The sequence below is a fragment of the Nyctibius grandis genome, chromosome Z, assembly GCF_013368605.1.
Source record: "Nyctibius grandis isolate bNycGra1 chromosome Z, bNycGra1.pri, whole genome shotgun sequence".
NCBI lineage: Eukaryota > Metazoa > Chordata > Aves > Nyctibiiformes > Nyctibiidae > Nyctibius > Nyctibius grandis.
In genome coordinates, this window is record NC_090695.1 from 46337832 (window position 1) to 46356726 (window position 18895).

The following is an 18895-nucleotide window of genomic DNA, read 5'->3' on the forward strand; positions in this document are numbered from 1 at the left end:
TTAGTTCAACAGCCATGATATTTTTGAAGCTACTTTGACTTCAGTAGTTACCTATACACTGCAGTTTTTCCGAAACACATCTCTGGATATCACATAGTTCCATGTGATGTACAAAAGCAACAGAAAATAAAAATGCATTACATCTTTTGTTATGGTTGGTATCTTTTGGAAGGTTCAACAGCTTTTGAATATGAAGGAATATTGTCCCCTTTCAAGACCTCATGTTGCACTTTTTTAAAGTACAGTCAGCCTCAACAAAAACTGCTGATTTAACTTTTTTTTTACTTGTTTAAGTAATGACTCATTTAAGACACAACGAGGAATGTCAGAAGACATAGGGATGAAGAAATAAAAAATACAGAAAAAAAGAAAGCAAGGAAATGGAGAGGAAATGGAGAAAGAAAGAAAAATAAGCTTTAAGTGTTCTCAAGGGATGGTTTGAACCATCCCTAATCAAAACTGGGCAAGCTCTCTGAAGGCAAGAGAAACAGACTGCCTTCTCTGGGCTTTAGCATCTTAGATGCAACTACAGCATTGTCTTACAGTGACTGGAAATAGGCTGCAAAACAGAGGACACTGTTATGTCCTCCCTGCCCTGTAATGGCAAACTAGAAGGTAAACTGAATTCAATGTCCCCAAAAGGAAAACAGCCATCCAGAAATGCACTAAGGAGTCATATTGCCTGGAAAAAGCAAAAAATAACATAAGTCATCTTAAATGGTTCTGTCTCTTCTCAATAGCCTTCTTAAAACTACACGAGGGAGAAAAACTTGCACTTTCAGAATACGGTTCCACTTACAAAACGTGATAGAAGAGCCAACCTGTATTAAATGAGCAAGAGCTCTTCCTCAGCAAAAAAGGACTTTTAAATGTCCTGGCAGATTTAGAAGTAGTTTGTGCTTGAAATAGGGATGCAGAAAGAAGAAGAGCTAGTACATGGTTCTGCAGGGCCGTAGCTAGTACAAGCCTACTGCAAGACCATAAAAATGTACTGAATTCTACCTAAATTTTTGGATGTCAATGAAATAATTGAAACTTTGGCTGTGGTAAAAAGAAAGAAAAAAAAGCCTACAAAAGTTACAGCAGAAGAGCCACACTCTGGCAACCACAGAAAAGCAACAGCTGACCCAGATGCAGAGAGTATTATAGTGAGGAAAGGATGGCAAACACTGCACTAAAAAATAGCCCACATTCAGTTAACAGCAAAGGTTATAATAGGAAACATTTTCCTTGTAGCACAAGGACAGTACGTGACAGAAGTATACAGCAATACACAGAATACACAGGAAATGTGGCAAGGCAGTTTGAAGCCTACTTTGGAAATCTTTTCCTAGACCCAAGCTTCTGTAACAACATTCTTCCTCAGCCGTGGACCAAGCAATACAAAACAAGGCTGCTGCAGCCTGCTAAACAGAGATCCTTTCTCAGCAACACCTGCAAGGATGGCACAATCCCGACCTGTAATTTGAAATATTAAAAAGAATATGATCCCCTCCATCCAATTCATCTCTGGAGATGACATAAGAACGTACCCTGCAGCTACAGAAGGAAACAGGATCCTCTTTTTCTGTTCGTCTTTCCCAGTTAGAAAACCAGCCACAAACAATGAACACTTGAAAGGGGAAGGAGGGAACCCCCACAGCTATTCACTTTCCTCTCCATCTTAATTTTAAAACGGATCATAAGTCCAATGTTCATCCAAAAACACATTTGATGATATGTAAACATTTAGTAAGGCCTTTGTCTTACAGATTTTACAGCACTGGAGGAACACACATGAGAACCTCATATTCTCTCACATTCACTATATTCTTGTAGTGGAAAGCAAGACAGGCGCTGAATTGTATCAGCTCAAGAGATGAGATTGTCAAGCCAGATAATTCCTCAATTCCTTGAAAGCAAAATTACTTCTACCACTTACTCACACATTAAAGTGGAAACATTAACAACAAACCTTCACAAAACAGAACTCAATTTGCAGAAGAACATTTCTTCAACACAAAACTAGCCTGTATAATGAGTTTTACAATAGCTATAACCCTTTTCTTTCAGAGCGGTCCTTTATCTGTCAGATAAGGAGCAGCTGGTACAGTGAAATGCCCAAGGCTTTGTCAGAATTTCCTACCATCACAGGCTTTGCTTTCTCACTAAAAAAGATTCACAATTACAGTAATTTCAAAGGACTTCAGCTTGGAGAATAGTACTGACTGCAAACGCCATTGCAACAGGACTATTAATTTGCCAGTTTATGTGCTAACAGCACTTAAAAGATGAAGGCAAAAGAACAAATAAAACCGTTTAAATTATACCAAATGCTGAAACCAGTCATGATCTAGACCCTCATGAAGGAACTACACACATAGTGCGGAAGGTTTCCAGGTAACTGATTTTATGTTTTTAAGGTTTATTTCAGTTGCATTTAACTAGGACAAACTATTCAATCTACGTGAAACAGTAAGGATCTCCTAGCTAAAAACCAAACCTCTAATACCCTGACCTGAACAAAGAGGGATATGGGACCTGTGCCCCTTGGCACATATACCAATGTGTAAGGGACTGAGTCTCACATGCGTTCATTTTTAAGCAAAGCCCACTGAATCACAGAATCACAGAATCATCTTGGTTGGAAAGGACCTTTAAGATCGAGTCCAACCATTAACTTAACACTACCTAGTCAACCACTAAACAATATCCCTAAGCACTACATCTAGTCATGTTTTAAATACCTCCAGGGATGGCGACTCAATCACTTCCCTGGGCAGCCTGTTCCACTGCTTGATAACCCTTCCCATGAAGAAATTTTTCCTAATATCCAATCTAAACCTCCCCTGGCACAACTTGAGGCCGTTTCCCCTCATTCTATCACTTGTTACCTGGGAGAAGAGACTAACACCCTCCTCGCTACAACCTCCTTTCAGGTACTTGTAGACAGCAATAAGGTCTCCCCTGAGCCTCCTTTTCTCCAGGCTAAACAACCCCAGTTCCCTCAGCCACTTCTCATAAGACTTGTTCTCTAGACCTTTCACCAGCTTCGTTGCCCTTCTTGGGACTCTCTCCAGCACCTCAATGTCTTTCTTGTAGCAAGGGGTCCAAAGCTGAATCATTCGTCTTCTGTGTAGATGAAGAGCTTACAGAGAATGATAAGCCTAAGAAAAACTACACATTCATATTACCATTTTCTTCATAGAAAGACAATCTGAAACAACAAGAAAAAATATTTATATAAGACAAAAATTGTTTTTAAAAGCTGGTGAAAAACTTGGTTGAAGTTTTAGAAGTGTGAACCAAAGAGGGAGAAGGACGGAAGATTATCAGCTGCTGCTTTTGGGAAGGTTTCCTGTTTGTTTTTAACAACCTGCTTTTCATCCAGCACAAATACTAGCTTTTGTAATGAGCTGTACTGGCAGTGTTGGTTTTTTGATTGAACACCGAGAACAGATGGATACTGAAAGCCAAAAGCAGATGTTTAAATTCTCTCCATAGCCCTGAGAATGCAACATTGCAGAAAACTTCCTCCATCTCTCCTTGATGTTACATATTCTCTGAACTACACTACCCTCCCAAAAGTTAGTGCTCATTTGAAAAAAAAAACAAACCCAAAAACATTACACCCAAACAGTCTTCACGTTCACTGATGCTGCAGAAGGATCTCTGGGGAACCCTAAGACATATGCTGTCGTTTCCATATACCTCTTCCTTTACCAAATGAACCCACTGTTTATCCATACCACTTGCTGAGCATGTTTAAGACGGAACACTAGTCAGTGTTTTTATTTTATGCATGAGAGACACCTGATCTATCATAAACCTCAAATTGTGAGGTCTTCCTCATTATACTCAGTTAGTTATGGGACAACACAAGGCAGGGTGGATTTTCTTCAACCAGTTATAATAACGCTTTGAAGTACGTTAACGAATCTTCATGAGGATCATAGGCAAAGAATACATAGCATTTGGATTAGTGCCTGAAGAATTACACAAAACTTCCTGTCTTCACTTTGCATGGATTTATGAACCTCATAGTTGATTAAACTCTTTTTCAGATTTGCACTGAGACATGAAAACTGATGACAAGTTTGTTGAGATTTAAGAATCTTTAGAAAGTTTTGCACAAGCCATCTCTGCATCTGGATCTTGTTTCCCCTAGTTCATTCCATCTTCTTTCACATTTTATAACAGCATTAGAGATTAAGGAAATTAACTTAATAAATTCCAATGGCCTGACACAGGAGAACATCCTTTTTGCATTACTCTCTCAGATATCTCAGATGCAAGGCAGCAAGAAAAACATGTAAATTTTGAACTCCTGCACATCAGAGCAACAGAATTGATTCTGTTCCACTGTCATAAAGAACAAAACCCACATAGCTGGATATTTCCCACAAAGCAGGTTACAGGATAGCTGCGTACTTATTATACAGAATAACCTTTAAAATTAATGAAAAGAGGGAAATAGCATGGGAAAACTCTGTTCTTTACATTAGTGCTGATGTGACCAGTAGGATTTACATCAAGACATTACTAGCCAGAAAATAAGTAAAAAGACATAAGATGGACAAATGGAGAGGAACTTTACTGTCAGCATCTGGGAGAGAATAACAGTGTACACAAAACCATGAAAAAGAACAGAAAAACTGGTTTTAAAAGGACTTTATCCAGAACCACAAAGAAGCAGCTACCTTGGGCAACCTTCCAGAGAGTTTTTCAACACACTACTGGAAGCATGGTGCTCACAGCTACTAATCACTGGCCAGCAACTGGCTTCAACCAATACAAACAAGACTGGCAGTGGTTCAGAATATTTCTCAGAGACTAAAATATCCCCTCTCAGGCAAAATCAGTGGTAAAATGGCTGAGGCACAGACCTAGACTTTACACATCATGTTATGACACAAACACTTCAGTGAAGACAGAAAATGCAAAGGCAGATGTTGAGACAAAAAAGATGCCATGACTTCATTTTTCTTGTGTTGCATCAGGACACACTAAATACGGTTTCATATGTAACAAGGCAAAATATAAAATATTTTGGAAGATTCCTTCTGTCATATCCCAGTATTACTAAATATGAACTTAAAGCAATCATCTTTGCCAAAGCTAAAGAAATTGAAATGGTAGTGCATCACGCAAGAACCTATGCAAACTTCAGAGCTTCAAACATACAACATTCTATCCCACCAATAGAAACGTAGCTGCCAAATGGTGACTTCTGTACAACCTGACTATATAGAGGGATTACGCCTGAATGGTTCATGTACTACTGAGGCCCATGAAATCTAGTACCTACTGAAATTTCTATTAGAACACTACTTTCAGTCATTTGTTTTCTGTTCTGAGTATTTGTCAATACTGACCTGCAAGAACAAATGCACTGAAAAACTTGTTACTGTACTGGGGGAAAATGAAGTTCCCCACAAACGCTACTTGAGATCCAGCACACAGCATATTTCAAATTTCGCTGCATGCATGTCAGTGCGCCGTAATCCTGTGTAAATCTGAGCATTCGACTGAATTTAGAACATTTTGAATAACTAGTATTAATACAACCTACTCTTGCATCAGAGGAAATGAAAGACCATTCTTACAAAACAAATCATTTCACTGTCTTCTGAATTCCTTAATGGCAAGAAAGAAAGGGAAATCTCCATCTAATACAGTCACTGTGAATAGCTTTCTGCCACCATTTCTGCCATATGTCATACACCTAATGTAGGTTCTATTAACCAGTCACTTCATTGCTTCAGTTTTTACGCTTTCTACCTGTTGCTAATTTCAGTACTCACTTGTGTCACCTGAGACTGCGATGCTTTTCAAATGAATATAAGTAATGTCTCTTCTGAGTCTAAAGTCTAAACCTTCTCATAGTAAACTGAATATTTTTAGATAAAATACAAATTAACCTCGTGTGCCTTTAGAAATTGCTTAGTGTTCTACATTAATATAGTGTATTTTTAGAAAAATAAATCAAGAGCTTCCTGATGTGAAATGCTTACAAAAACATCCTTGAAACCTATGGGAGCAAAAGATATATTTATGCGTAATCTACATGGATTCTACACATGCATATAAAATACATACATATCTCTCCTTGTTTCGTTTCCTTAAATGGTTAGTGTAGCAACTAAAGTCATTCATCCGTGACAAAATATAAAGTTACGTTACACTAGTATTAAACTGAAGTTGCTCATGAAAAGCCAATCACATAGTTAACTCTACTTCTGTGTCTAAATCTAAGGCTGGTAACAAAACACTTTGTCAGCATCTCATTCTCTTTTGCTGTTGTTGTCAAGACCTTTTCACTGTGATAAATAACCTCATACTGCATTTTATTTCGCTTTTTTCCTATGCATCCATTTTTCAGTCTTCAGAGTTTTGATTAGGATTCTACCCCAAAAGCTACACAACTCCTCTGATGAGACCACCACATCACTACATCTATGGAATTTATGGAGTACCATTGATCACACCTAGGCAACATCTATATGCAGATAGAGTTGTTCTGAATAAATCAAAACACTCTCAGTGCATCTGTTGGCAGAGTTACTGAATACGTTGCTATGCAAAGTGCAACAAGAAGCATGAGCCCTTAGGCTTTGTTGGGTGAAAGCAGTGACACAAATGCAGGTTAAAGGATACTTTGAGGAAACTCTGTGCTACATTTGATAACAGATTGGAAGGAAGAAAGAGATAAAGATAATTTGTAATTATTACAGTCCCTCTTTTCTTCCTTCACTAGCACTGCAGAGGAGCACAACTGAGTTTTAGCTTGACATTCTTGAACTTATTTTTTAGCGGATAACACTCCAGCTACCTAAACACTAGATATAAACAGTTCACACTGAATATGCTAGATATATGTTTGCATGCTTATATACACATGTATGTACATGTTGCAATATATACTATTGCTGCATTAATTGAAGAATTTCTTTGAAGAATTTCTTGAAGTATGCCATGTAGTCCAGCCACTTAGTTAATTCTAACTCTTTTTACATAGTAGATAATCTCTTAAGTCTCATCACACTTTAAAACAAGTACATTATCTCCCATACACCTTGTACTTATGCTTAAAATAGAAAACAACTGCATACAAAGGGTATGTGAGTAAAATTCCTTAATTTCATAAACTAAGTAGATAGATAGACAACAGCTTTTATTAAACAAGACAAAACTCCCAACAACCTAAATCAAGTCTCCAAAACTGCCAAATAAACACTGTCTTCCGCTGCTGGATATAAACTTCTGAGTACCAAAGTAGTTCTGTTTCCTGAAGAAGTCTTCACAGTTGGCCCATTTAATGGAAAGGATGAGCCAGACCTTAACATTTCAAAAAGATAATTAAAATAATACATTCCTATTTTGAGGAGTCTTTTTTAAATAACAATTGTAATTTTCCACTTGCCTATGGCAGGAGCTCACCACTTAACCCTTAGCACCTGAGTTTGCTGGACTGCAACAATGATCTCAAACCAATGCTTTGCATTGTCAGGAAGCAAGGGGCAGCAGAAAGCAAACAAACCAGAAACACCCAGAAGCAGATTGTCACACCCCATATTTTATTGACATCCTGCAGTGGCTGGTTGCATCTGACTGGAAACGAGAGCCAGAACACACAGGTCTTCCCACTAGGCCTCTGACCCTAGCCTTGAGCAGTAAAGGAAAGCTCTTCATGTGCCGAGTACTGTGAGACAGTGAAATGAGGGTAGCATGGAGTTTTTAGGAGTCCAGATAGGACATGAAGGGCCTATTTGCACCAGGAAACAAATGAAGCATATTCTAAATTACTGCATGGAAGCACAGGAAAACCTTTGGGCATTTCAAAAGCAGTTTAAAAACAGGAGCTCTCAACACTTACATTTCATTTGCTTGAAGATGGACTTGTTGGGCTCAAGCCAGTGCTGGAAAGGCAAAGCAGAGAGCAGAGGTTAATATGGATCCCAGCAGGCAATAGTCTTGTAGATGTATGTGGTACCCAAAATAGGAAGTAGGATTTTTGTTTCACTGAGACACACATAAACTGAAGAAAGCACCTTCATACTGTTATAATAGTGGAATTACACTGTATAAGCATACTTCATGTTACCACTACTTATAAGATGTAGTTGAGACAAAAATAAGACAAATATTTCAAAGAAAAATTTAAAGGAGACAGGCTCTAGTGATTAGTTTGCAGCAGACATTTCAGTCTTACACTTTCAGCCATTTTTTTCCAGAAGAATTATCATATTGGAGAGCAGGACAAACTATTCAGAAACGTTAACATCATCTGTTCATTAATGCTGTCTTCTACCATTCTTATAACTAAAGCATGAGTAAATACTGTATTCTCAGTCAGCACCCTCAGAACACAAGCTATTGTTCTTCTCTAGCAAGAACTAAAAATCTGAAGGGAAAAAGAGTGTACTTTTCCATGAAATGTTTACACTATGGATAGTCAATGCACAACAGCAAGGTATGGATGCCTACCAGTTGGTGTGTAACTTCCCAGGGAAAGACTTGAATGGCAGGAAAACTTTTATTTTTTTTACTCTCCTGGAAAATAAACTCAGATTCTTCTGTGACAAAAAGCTAGGCTCACATTTTAGTTAAGAGCCTTAGCATATCCTCTGCTAACACTAGCTGAACTGTTCAGGAGGATGCTTTGACTGACAAAAGAACATGCTGATATTCGAGTGCCACTTCTGACCACAGCCAACAGCGTTTGTAGTAGGATTTTTCCTGTAAGCAAAAAATCTCCACACTAAAATGAGATTTGTGCTGCAGAAGCAGCTGATCAAAAAGTACAGTATTCAGCTTTAATAAGCATAATCAACACTGGAAGGCCTTGCTCTAAGGGGTTTAATTTTTAACCGTTTTCATTCTAGCTCTAAAACCCTACAGTCTACTGCAAAAAGAAAACGTAGCATTTTTTAAACCATATGTAATACTTAAAATATCCTACATTAGCTACTATTTTTCCTCATAACTTACAGTAATTCTACTACAGAGAAAGGCCAGGGGGAGATATTTTGTAGGAATTGTTAACAGGTGACAGAAAAATTTTATTTTAAAAATCATGACATCTCAAGAACTCAGTCAAAATCAGGGATAACTGTAAATTAGTTTTCTGGAGCAGACCTTCTGACAAAACAAATACCTTGGAAAGAACATTTTTAAATATTTGCAGCTTATATGCTATAGCTGCTCAGAAACTCCTGCATATAGTTTACAGCAATATTGGAGATAAGCACTGTTACGTATTTCTGTTTGAAGCTCACTTATCACTGAGACATTGATATGGAACCCTTGATACCAGACGATTTAGTAAAAGCAGGCCTCAAAGTAGGCCCTAAAAGGCCTACTTTGTGTAACCTTCAAACAGAGCCAATTTTCCTTTCAGTAATTTTCCTTTCAGCTAAAATAACTGCACTTTCTGAAACTAACAGCATGTTTTGCAGACAGCATCTGCTTCTAAGACTGATAATGCTTGAAGTTGGTGGGGATGGTATGCAGATAGACTGCTGCTTGTGCTTGTTCCTAGAGAATCCAAGGTCTCTGGTATCCTCGCTAATTACGAAGAAGGGCCAAAGACAAACAAGACTGCGAACATCTTTGTAGTGTCTTAAATGACTTTATTCACAACTCTGACACCAGGAGAAGAGATGAATCTTGTAGGAACCAGGACAAGATCTTTTCCTTGGAGCCACCTGCATGTGTCAACAGAAAGGCCTCGACCACGCTTGCACAGAAGTGGTGTCGTACATCAGACAGCATCACTATGAGGGGTTTACCAACACCAGAGACCACCAGAGGCCACCCAAGACCCCTTTCCCAATTTAGTACAGATGCGCAAAGACAGTTACTTAATATATTAGCATACGCATAAGGTTTCTTGGAATAGGTGGGCTTTTCTCAGGAATTGTACGAATATTCATTTTTCTATAACATACATAATGAGTGTGCTTTTGTCCCTTGGTGTGCATGCTAGGAGGAGAGATCCCCCATGCACCCAGCGCTGCAAAAAAACAGTTTCAGCTTTCTAAACTATCATTTGGTTTAGAGAGTTTTCTTGGTTACTATTTTATGGTAACACCCTGTCCGATAACAAACAAACAAAACAAAAAAACAACAACCCCAAACTTCAACCAACAACAACAAAAACCAACACCACACCATTTCTTCACCTCTTCCCTCTCCCCAGTATCTCTCTTTTTTGGGGAAAAGAACAAAGAAACAGAATTGAAAAAGCAATGACTGTTTCACCAACTTACCAGAAATATCTAGCTCATTTCATTCTTTTTTAGATCACATAGATACATTATTTATACATTTTACTCTGAATAATGAGGGGTGAGGGTTGTTCATAAAAAAGGCAATTTAAGAAATTCGATACAGTCTGCAGTACTTTATAGACACAAAATCCAGAATCAATGCATAGATAGAAAACCAGTCAAGACACACAGATATGCAAGCTTACTTTCCTTAACCTCTTCACACGCCTACCTCACCTCCACCAGGATCTAGGCAGTCCTAATTGAAGATTCAGACAGCAAAGAGAAACTTGAACAGTAAGCCATGCTGTACTGTTACCAGGGAACTGAGTTAAGAGGTATCTCCCTATTTTCATCTAGCAGGAGCACAACACCATTTGTTTGACATTTCTTTTTGAAAGGCCAGGCTGAACTATTAGCACAGATGAGGTCAGCATTTACAACTGTTTGAAAAAGTCAATTACCTATTCTAACAAAAAGTCGGAGGTAAAAAAAAGCCAATTCGCAAATATGAAACCCTCATAATTCATCATATGAATAACGAAAAAGGAGAAACATGGATAAAATTCCTTATGCAGTGCATCAAACCCCCAGGAATGCAGATTTAGCTAACATGCGCAAAAGCAAACATGTTTCACTAAGACCTGACTTTCATGGGTTAAAATGGATTGAAAAGACACTGAACAATTAAGCAGTCTAGACTTTCACTTGGAGGTCAAGGAACTGACTGGCATTTTTTAGAAGCTCAGATTTCTGTGGTGACTTTCTGTTGGTGGAAGACTGCGAATGTGTAGGCAATTCAGCTGAATCTTCCAGAAAACTGAGCAGTTACTTCATAATTTGTGTAGATTTTCAAAAAAACAGCAATTAGGTGCTTAATGCTCTTTGAGTGTCAGGGGAAGATAAACACCTAGTCATCACTAGTACTTCTGAAAATAGCCACCCCCATATTTGTTTGTGTATTTCAAGTTGAGGTTTAGGAAAGATTTTTCCCCTGAGTACTTACCTTCCAGCTTTACACCATTCACTATTAATAATTAATAACTCATCTCTACTATAGAGTATTCATGCTATATTTATTCCAAGATTAATTAGCTGTTATAGCTAGGACCAGATTAAGATTCCTATAAATTCATCAAAGGGTTTCTGCAGGAAATTTCAATTGAAAAGTATCTGGCTTTGCAAAATGCTTTTTCCATGTATCAATCTTTTTTTTTAAAAATTTTGCTGAAAAAGAAAAAAAAAATCCTCTGGTGAAAGGAAAATATACCACTTTGAGTTTGCTTGTCAGGCCAAATTTTAAAAGCATTTAAAATCTTCAACTGTAAAAAATTTTCATTACTACTGTATGCACACTGCCTTGCAGGAACAGACCATAGGTGTTTCTAATTCTTTCTTGTAAGACTAACACCTCATAAGACAAACAAAACAGACAAACAAAACAAGTCAGGTGTAAACTTGGAACCAGAGACAAGAATCTTTAATTTCTCTCCCTGCAGTAAAATGTGCAAACTAGGGGGGAAAAAAAAAAAAAACAACAATCTTACACAGTTTCATTTTGCCTCGTGTATTTTACACTGTTGTCCATAAAAGGTTGCTTTAATTGGATGGTGGCCTACACCCTCAAAACAACTTGGCTTTATATATGATAGTACTTGACGATCATCAGAAATCATCCCTGCAGAGGCTGAGCCTCCGAGCCTCCCATTTCCTTGATGGCATGTTAGCGACATGGTTGTTACTCAGTGGAGAAGACAAGACTTTGATCCTAATCCAACTAACACCTACTACCAAGGATCCTGTGAGGAGATTCTTGTTCAGCACTGCCAATTTCTAATCTCTTCTGTTAAAAAAGGTTTGGGTAGCAGCTGGGTATCTAGATGGTCAGGCCGACATTGTCACAGAAGCAGAAGGCAAAGACACTTAGAGAACTTGAAGGTCAGTCATGGGATAGCTACCAAGTCTTGGTGCTTCAAGTGCCAGTGGTGAGCAAGCAAACTATTCTGGATATCACTTTTGGTCCTGGGATCCTAAAATATGCTGAGAATTTCCTTCTGACTAAGGTTTCATTGCAACTGCATGCTGTGTTTCAGACTAGTGCAATTTTTACTTTGTAAATACAGCTTTCACCTCTGATCAGCCTTTAAGTGGCACTGAGTAGTCATTAGCGAGACCAGGTCTGTTCTTGCTTACCCACAAATGCTGAGCAGCTGATGTGCTACCAGCTTCCACAGCAAAAGCTCAGGATAAGCAAGGACACCAGGCAAGGGTAAAAGCACTACTCTAGAAAGTCAATTTAACTCCACAAACACTGACGTGCTTTTAGTAAAGACATTTCAGCCAATAACCTGTTTCAGATGAAGGCATTCACTGAGAAGCTCAGACGGGACCGAGCTTGGTCTCAGGACAGCACAGAGTTAAGGGTTTTAGAATAAGAAGTGGGGAGGAAACAGGACACAATGTTCCATATCTATTCTTACAGTCCTTGTAAGCGGTCAGGTGTCATTAAAATCCCCACACTGTTCTTCCTCTACATTGCAACAGCCACTCTACTGTGCAAAGATGTATGCTCCAGTCTCCTCTTATGGACTCCTGCATAAGACTGGCATAAACCAAAGCCCACCTCCTAAAAAACTGCCAAGTCAAAAGCAGGTGCTTAGGACCTGACCAGCCAGAAGTCCAATGAATTCAGTGAAAAGTTTCTCTCCTCCTCCAACACAAGAGGATTTTGATTTAGTCCCTGTGTTTGCAAGAGGAGCAGTAATGAAGGGGCAATCAAAAGTGGCCAAATGCTGTGAATATTTAAATCCCCCTCAGCAAGCAATACTCTGTCAAGTGCTCAGATGTGCACACAGTAAAACAGAACCAGAAGAACCTGCAGATGTTACAAGAATATTCTAGCCAGGCGAGGACTGCATGTGAAGACTTTGTTTAATGGATAGAAGAGAGCAGGAGAATGGAGATATGCACTGTAACACTGCTAGAAAAGTAAAAAAAAACCTCTACCCTGTATTAATTTTGAAAATTAATACCTAACCTTTTCCTTGAATGAAAAGCAAAATCAAAATCAACTTGCTTTAGGCTCAAGGCAGTGACTTGCACCAGATGACTGCCTGCCAAAAGTCAGACAAAAAAAACCAGTAACAGTATCCAAAGCTAATGGAAGCTCAGACAGGGGAATTAATTGGGTGCCCAGTCTATACCAGCACAACAGATGCCAAATGACCCAGGGCACCCTGCATGTCTCCTTCTTCATGCTGTGAGGCTGATACCATTTTTTCATGCCTTCAAGAACCTCTATACCAAGAATACCGATACTGTTATATTGCAGCAAAGGAGCTGTTCCTCTGTACTATTCCCAAAATCAGGGCATCAGCTCTGGTTAGTGGTATGCTAAGCAGGAAGAAACAACGTACATCACTATCACAAAAATTAATTTGGTCCAGAAATACTATACACTGGAACAGAATCACTGTTTGTATGATTCTGAGCTGAAATTTATTAAATGAATTTCCAATCACTCTGTTATTCCTATTACACTAAAATATTCAGAGAAATGCCAATGCTGTAAGTTGGAATAGCTCAACCAATCCATAACCTCTACATCAGTTGAACATCTGGCCATAACATCCGCATATATTGATGTATGCATGAGCCACCATGTGCTCACAGCCAACAGGTTGACAGGTGATGGAAAAAACATCTTTATTTTCATTAAAATAGCCTGCAGAATGATTTGGTTTACAAGGTTACTAATCTGCACACAAGATACTTCAGTTAGTAGCGTTACTGCTAAATTAACTGTATATGTATAGTCACACCACTATTCATTTGTGCCAAGATTTTGTTCAGTACATAAATGCGCCTCTACTGGTAAAAGCAAGTATCCATTTAGCTCAACACTTTGTCCCTGAAAATGACCTGAAGCAAACACTGAGAAAAAGATCAAGAGTAGTAGCTCCCATTCTGTTCACTGGGCTTTTTCCACCAGCCTCCATTACAATTTGTAAGTCTTTAGAGACTTTCACCAATTGTCTAAACACTTATTTTTTAACACTTTTTTTCATATATTTGGTAGCTACAACAATGACTTTTATGACTAGGCATGGTATTTTCTTGATACTAATTGCTTTATAATTTCCTTAAGCGCATTTTAGTTCTGTTGTAAGAATTACAGGGCAATCTTTCCCGAATCACTGTCTCCAAGCCACTTTACATCACACTGTTCTCTCTCATTCTCTCTTGGTCATCTCTTTTCCTAGCTGAATTATTCTAGTCTAACACACCTCTCTTTGTATGAAATCCATTCCTACTTGATATCATTCTCATGGCATTCTTTGTTCCTTTTCTAGTTCTACTGTCTTTTTTTGAAACAGCACGACCTGAACTGCACAAACCAAGCAGGGTCACAACAATACTTCGTGCAAAAGCGCATAACTTTTCTGTCCAGGAGGAGAGATTCATATCCACGAAGAAGCATTAAAATTGTAATTAACCTTCAGCTCAGTCACTCTGGCATTCAGCCTATAATACTTCTGCTCTACCCCTTCAAAGAGACTGGAGAGCTCCCAGACAGTTCTCTTTACATAGCTGTATGGAGCCTTACCAAGTCATTACACAAAGACATAGCTTTTTTAAAACGAGGTTGCAAATTATCTGTTGTCTCTTTCTGCCAACCTTCACCACCCTCATGTGGGACTAAGTCCACATTTTTAATAAAATGTATTAAATAGCTGTTCTTGCTAAAGCAGAGATCAGCTGCACCCTAGACTTGCTGATCCTTTCAAAAGGTCTCTCCGATGAGGCACTGCTGTATGTTTTGAGTACATGTCCCATTAAAAACAGAACTGCTACCTCATGATAAAGAAATTCATTACTCACAGACAACAGGCTCCAGTTTCCTTCACTAGTAAATACTGCGATAATGCTGAACAATTAGGATTAAACAAATACTGCGATAACACTGAACAATTAGGATTAAACAAATACTCTGTCTAGGTCCACTGGAAGTGACATACTTTAAATACAAACGAGATTCCCCAGCAGCCATACTAGTGAAATAAACATGTAATCCAACAAAAAAACTACCTGTGTGTAGGTGCCTACCAGTTTTCAGTGCATCTAAGCTTGAAAGCAAAACGAGAATTATATTCGCAACACTTCTCTTGAGAGAGACTGGCAGGAGTACCGGCAAATCCATAGCGCACAATGTCATCTTTCTAACAATACACAGAGCTGAGCTCTGCGCTCTGGGGAAGTCAGAAAATCCCAGTGTACTCACAGCCACCATTCAAGATTGGCTGCATAGTGGGAATGTATTCGTACAGCAGTTTCACTGATTTTAAAGCTTTGTTTTCACACTAACAGGCATACACGCGCAGAGCTAAAACCACTGCACTGCTGTGCTGCTCCCAGACAGCCCTGCAGCATATCCAAATGACAAAGCATCCTAATGCCTCAGGGTGATTATGATCTCAAACATTTCTACAGTGACTGGTGAGACTTCACAGTTGCTTCAGGGTCCTACAAAGCCTTTTCACAACACTTAACACTTCCAACCTACCCCATGGGTGGCTCCAAGGTATTTCTGCATAACTACCACCTCATACTCTCACATTCAAAAACATAATCACAAGCATGTGCTCAAATCCACCCATTGGGGGGAAAAAAAAGGAAACAAGTATTTCCAACTTTAAATCACTGCTCAGATGCCCTCCTGAAGGGACTTAAATAATAAATTTCACCACACTACCATCTTCTTTAAGCCCAAGCCCCCATTGCCCTCAATACCAGTGGCCTTTCTCAACAAGGGATCCTCTCTAGTGAGAGATGCTGAACAGTAGCTGCATTATTTCATCCTAGTCCCATCTCCTACCAGCCCAAAAAACACAAAAAAGGTGTTCAGTCAACCCAGGATATCTGGCACAGAATTAGCCATGCTGGATTTCCTCAAGGGTGTGAGTATGATAACTGGCCTCAGTATTACAGCTAGGACAAGAAAATGTATCAATAGGTAGTTCCTTGAGCAGCAGAATCAGTAACACCTTCTCCAGGTGTGTCTCTTGTTTGAAACTACTTATTTCTAAAAAATAAAAGTGCAAAATTATGGTTTCTAGGTTCTTACAGCGTCTCAGCTCTCTCCAGATTCCCTATGGAGTGAGTTTGCCCTACAGCGCTTCCATCAGTAACAATAATAATAGCATTTTATGCACCAATGTGGCAGCTTATCTTCATGAAACCTTACAGGAACTTAATGTTTGAGATCTATATCCCTAGCCAAATTTGACCAAAACTGGCTTTGTAAGTTATACAGTTGAGAGTCACGGAGAAAGGCAATGTGATCCCATATACCTAGTTTTCTCAGAAATCGAGACAAAAAATTCAACAGTTAATATATGATTAGGACCTCATTTGTTCCCAGCACAGCACCATTAGACATAAAATGACATACTGCAATTTACTGCATACTTTTAGTACAATCCTGGCTTTTCTGAAGGTACCCTAAGGCACAGTTTCCACAAAGGAACATCCAAATGTGATGCTAGCAGATAAAACAGCACATATGGTGTAGGACCTAGAGTCTTTAACTGCTCATTCAATTTGTTACTGTCCTGTATATCCAAAAATACTAAAAAAGCTACAATGCTGCCTTCTGTTGAAAGTGTCTTCCAGAGTTTCTTTTTGGTCTGGAACAGAAAATGAAATACTACAGAAAATTTTACAAAGTTTAAGTATGCCTAAAAGATCCACACACGTTTACTTATGCAGAAAGAAAGGATTATTATAAAAGGCAGGATGGGGGGAGGAAGGAGTATACATTATAACTTACTTGAAAAATAACTTAAAAAAACAACAGCTGTTTTCCCACGTCTCAAAATTTTGTTCCAACCTAAGACAATTAGCTCAATTTCTACATTTTTGACAGTCAAAATAGTAGTTTCTACTATTGTTTTTTTTTAGAACATTCAGAGTTCTGAATGTTCTAAACACAAATATTGAAACAATTCATTTGAAACATCTGAAATATTGAAACATTTCATTTTTTAAATTCTCAAACTCGGTCACTTGTTTCAACACTCCTAAGTCAAAATGCTACATTTTGGCAGCATGCTCTGAAAGAAGACATTTAGGATGAATTAAAGCTGGTATTTTTGTCTGCTTGTGCTCCCTCAATAGATCAAAAAACAAAAGGACTGCAAATTAGCTTTTGGCGAGACCCTGTAACCTTTGCACAAAAAACAACATACAAACAAATGGGAGGCAAGCATCACTGGTAGACTAAATGCCAGCAGAAGTAATTCTGCATAATATTTTTATATATATATATATGTATGGGTGTGTACTCTATATTATGTATGGGTGTGTACTCTATATAATAATATACTACTATGTCATATAGCTTAACTATTCAAAGAGCCAATCAAGAATAATTCACTAAAAGCCAGAATTAAATGCATGATTTTGGCAGTTTCATTTGGAACCACAGATATAGCCCTGTCTGTGCAAAGACCGAGACTATGCAGTGGAATATAAACTACAACAGAGACACTCAACACTTCCAAGAAAACAGGCAAAGCAACATGAATTGTACACTCCCTGCCTCAGAATCAATAATAACTCTCCTAAAAAAATGTTATGCTTTCTTGTTTCAGCTTTTATTACATATTCTTTGAAAGAAACTTCAAAAGATGGTGCCTGGTTTCTGTCTGTCAATGTTTAATATGAACCCCTTCCATAAAATTATAGAGATCTCTCTTAAAGTTCTTTACAAATCTAGTTAAAAATTTTGCACCATTGCCTCCATTGTGGCTGTTCCAGATGCTACAGCTCTCATCAGCTTAATTAAGTAATCACCTCTCTTGCTTAAACTTTCTTTGCCTTTCTACTTTATGCTCTGATGCCTATATAGCCATATCCTCTCAGCCTTTGTTTTGCTGCACTAGATGGATTATGCCCTTCTTAATATAATCTCAAAAACAAGCTCTCCATTCTCTTTACCTTTCTAGTATTTCTTCTCCCGATTCAGTTAAATTCATCTTTCTTAAATGAAGACACCTAGATAAGAATAGCTGAGGTCTCATTAGGGTGTAATGACATTAATACTTTCCTGAAAATACAATCCTAAGAAGAGGCAAACAAAGTGTTGTCTTTTACCATAGCCACATCATGCCAGTGGCTTATTGCCAAAACCAGACCAGGCAATACTAATTTTATTCATTATCCTGCATCTCTTTATTTGCCTACGGGGCACTGAAGTACATTGTCACACACATTGTTGAACTGGTTTAGGATGAATTATCACTCCCCTTCAAAGCAATTGTTCTCAGTTAAATCGCCAGATTTAACTTCACAAAGAAGCTCTTAGTGAATTCCACCTGCAGATCCTTACTGAGCTACTGTTTCTGTTTTGTAATACTTCTAACCAACCCGTAAGAATGTACTGCAGGAAATGTCCTTTTTTCCTTGGTGGGACCTGCGAGAATTCCACAGAGCTTCAGAAATCTCGTCTACAGAGTTCTAAGTACTCTTTCCTGTAAGGTGGCTACAATGATGTGACATTCCTCCTGTGACCCCACTACATCTTATACTTGCTACAGCTTATCTCTATAACCACATACCTAAACAACTACTCCTCTGTAATCTCA

General features: G+C 38.4%; 1 protein-coding gene across 1 annotated transcript in view; it reads right to left on the reverse strand.

Annotated features, from left to right (window-relative positions):
* The window catches only part of FRMD3 (FERM domain containing 3), a 139056-nt gene that overhangs the window by 54705 nt on the left and 65456 nt on the right, over window positions 1-18895 (reverse strand). The window contains exon 3 of the mRNA XM_068422732.1: window positions 7856-7898. Within this exon, the coding sequence (XP_068278833.1) occupies window positions 7856-7898 (43 nt within the window). The remainder of the gene's footprint in view (window positions 1-7855; window positions 7899-18895) is intronic.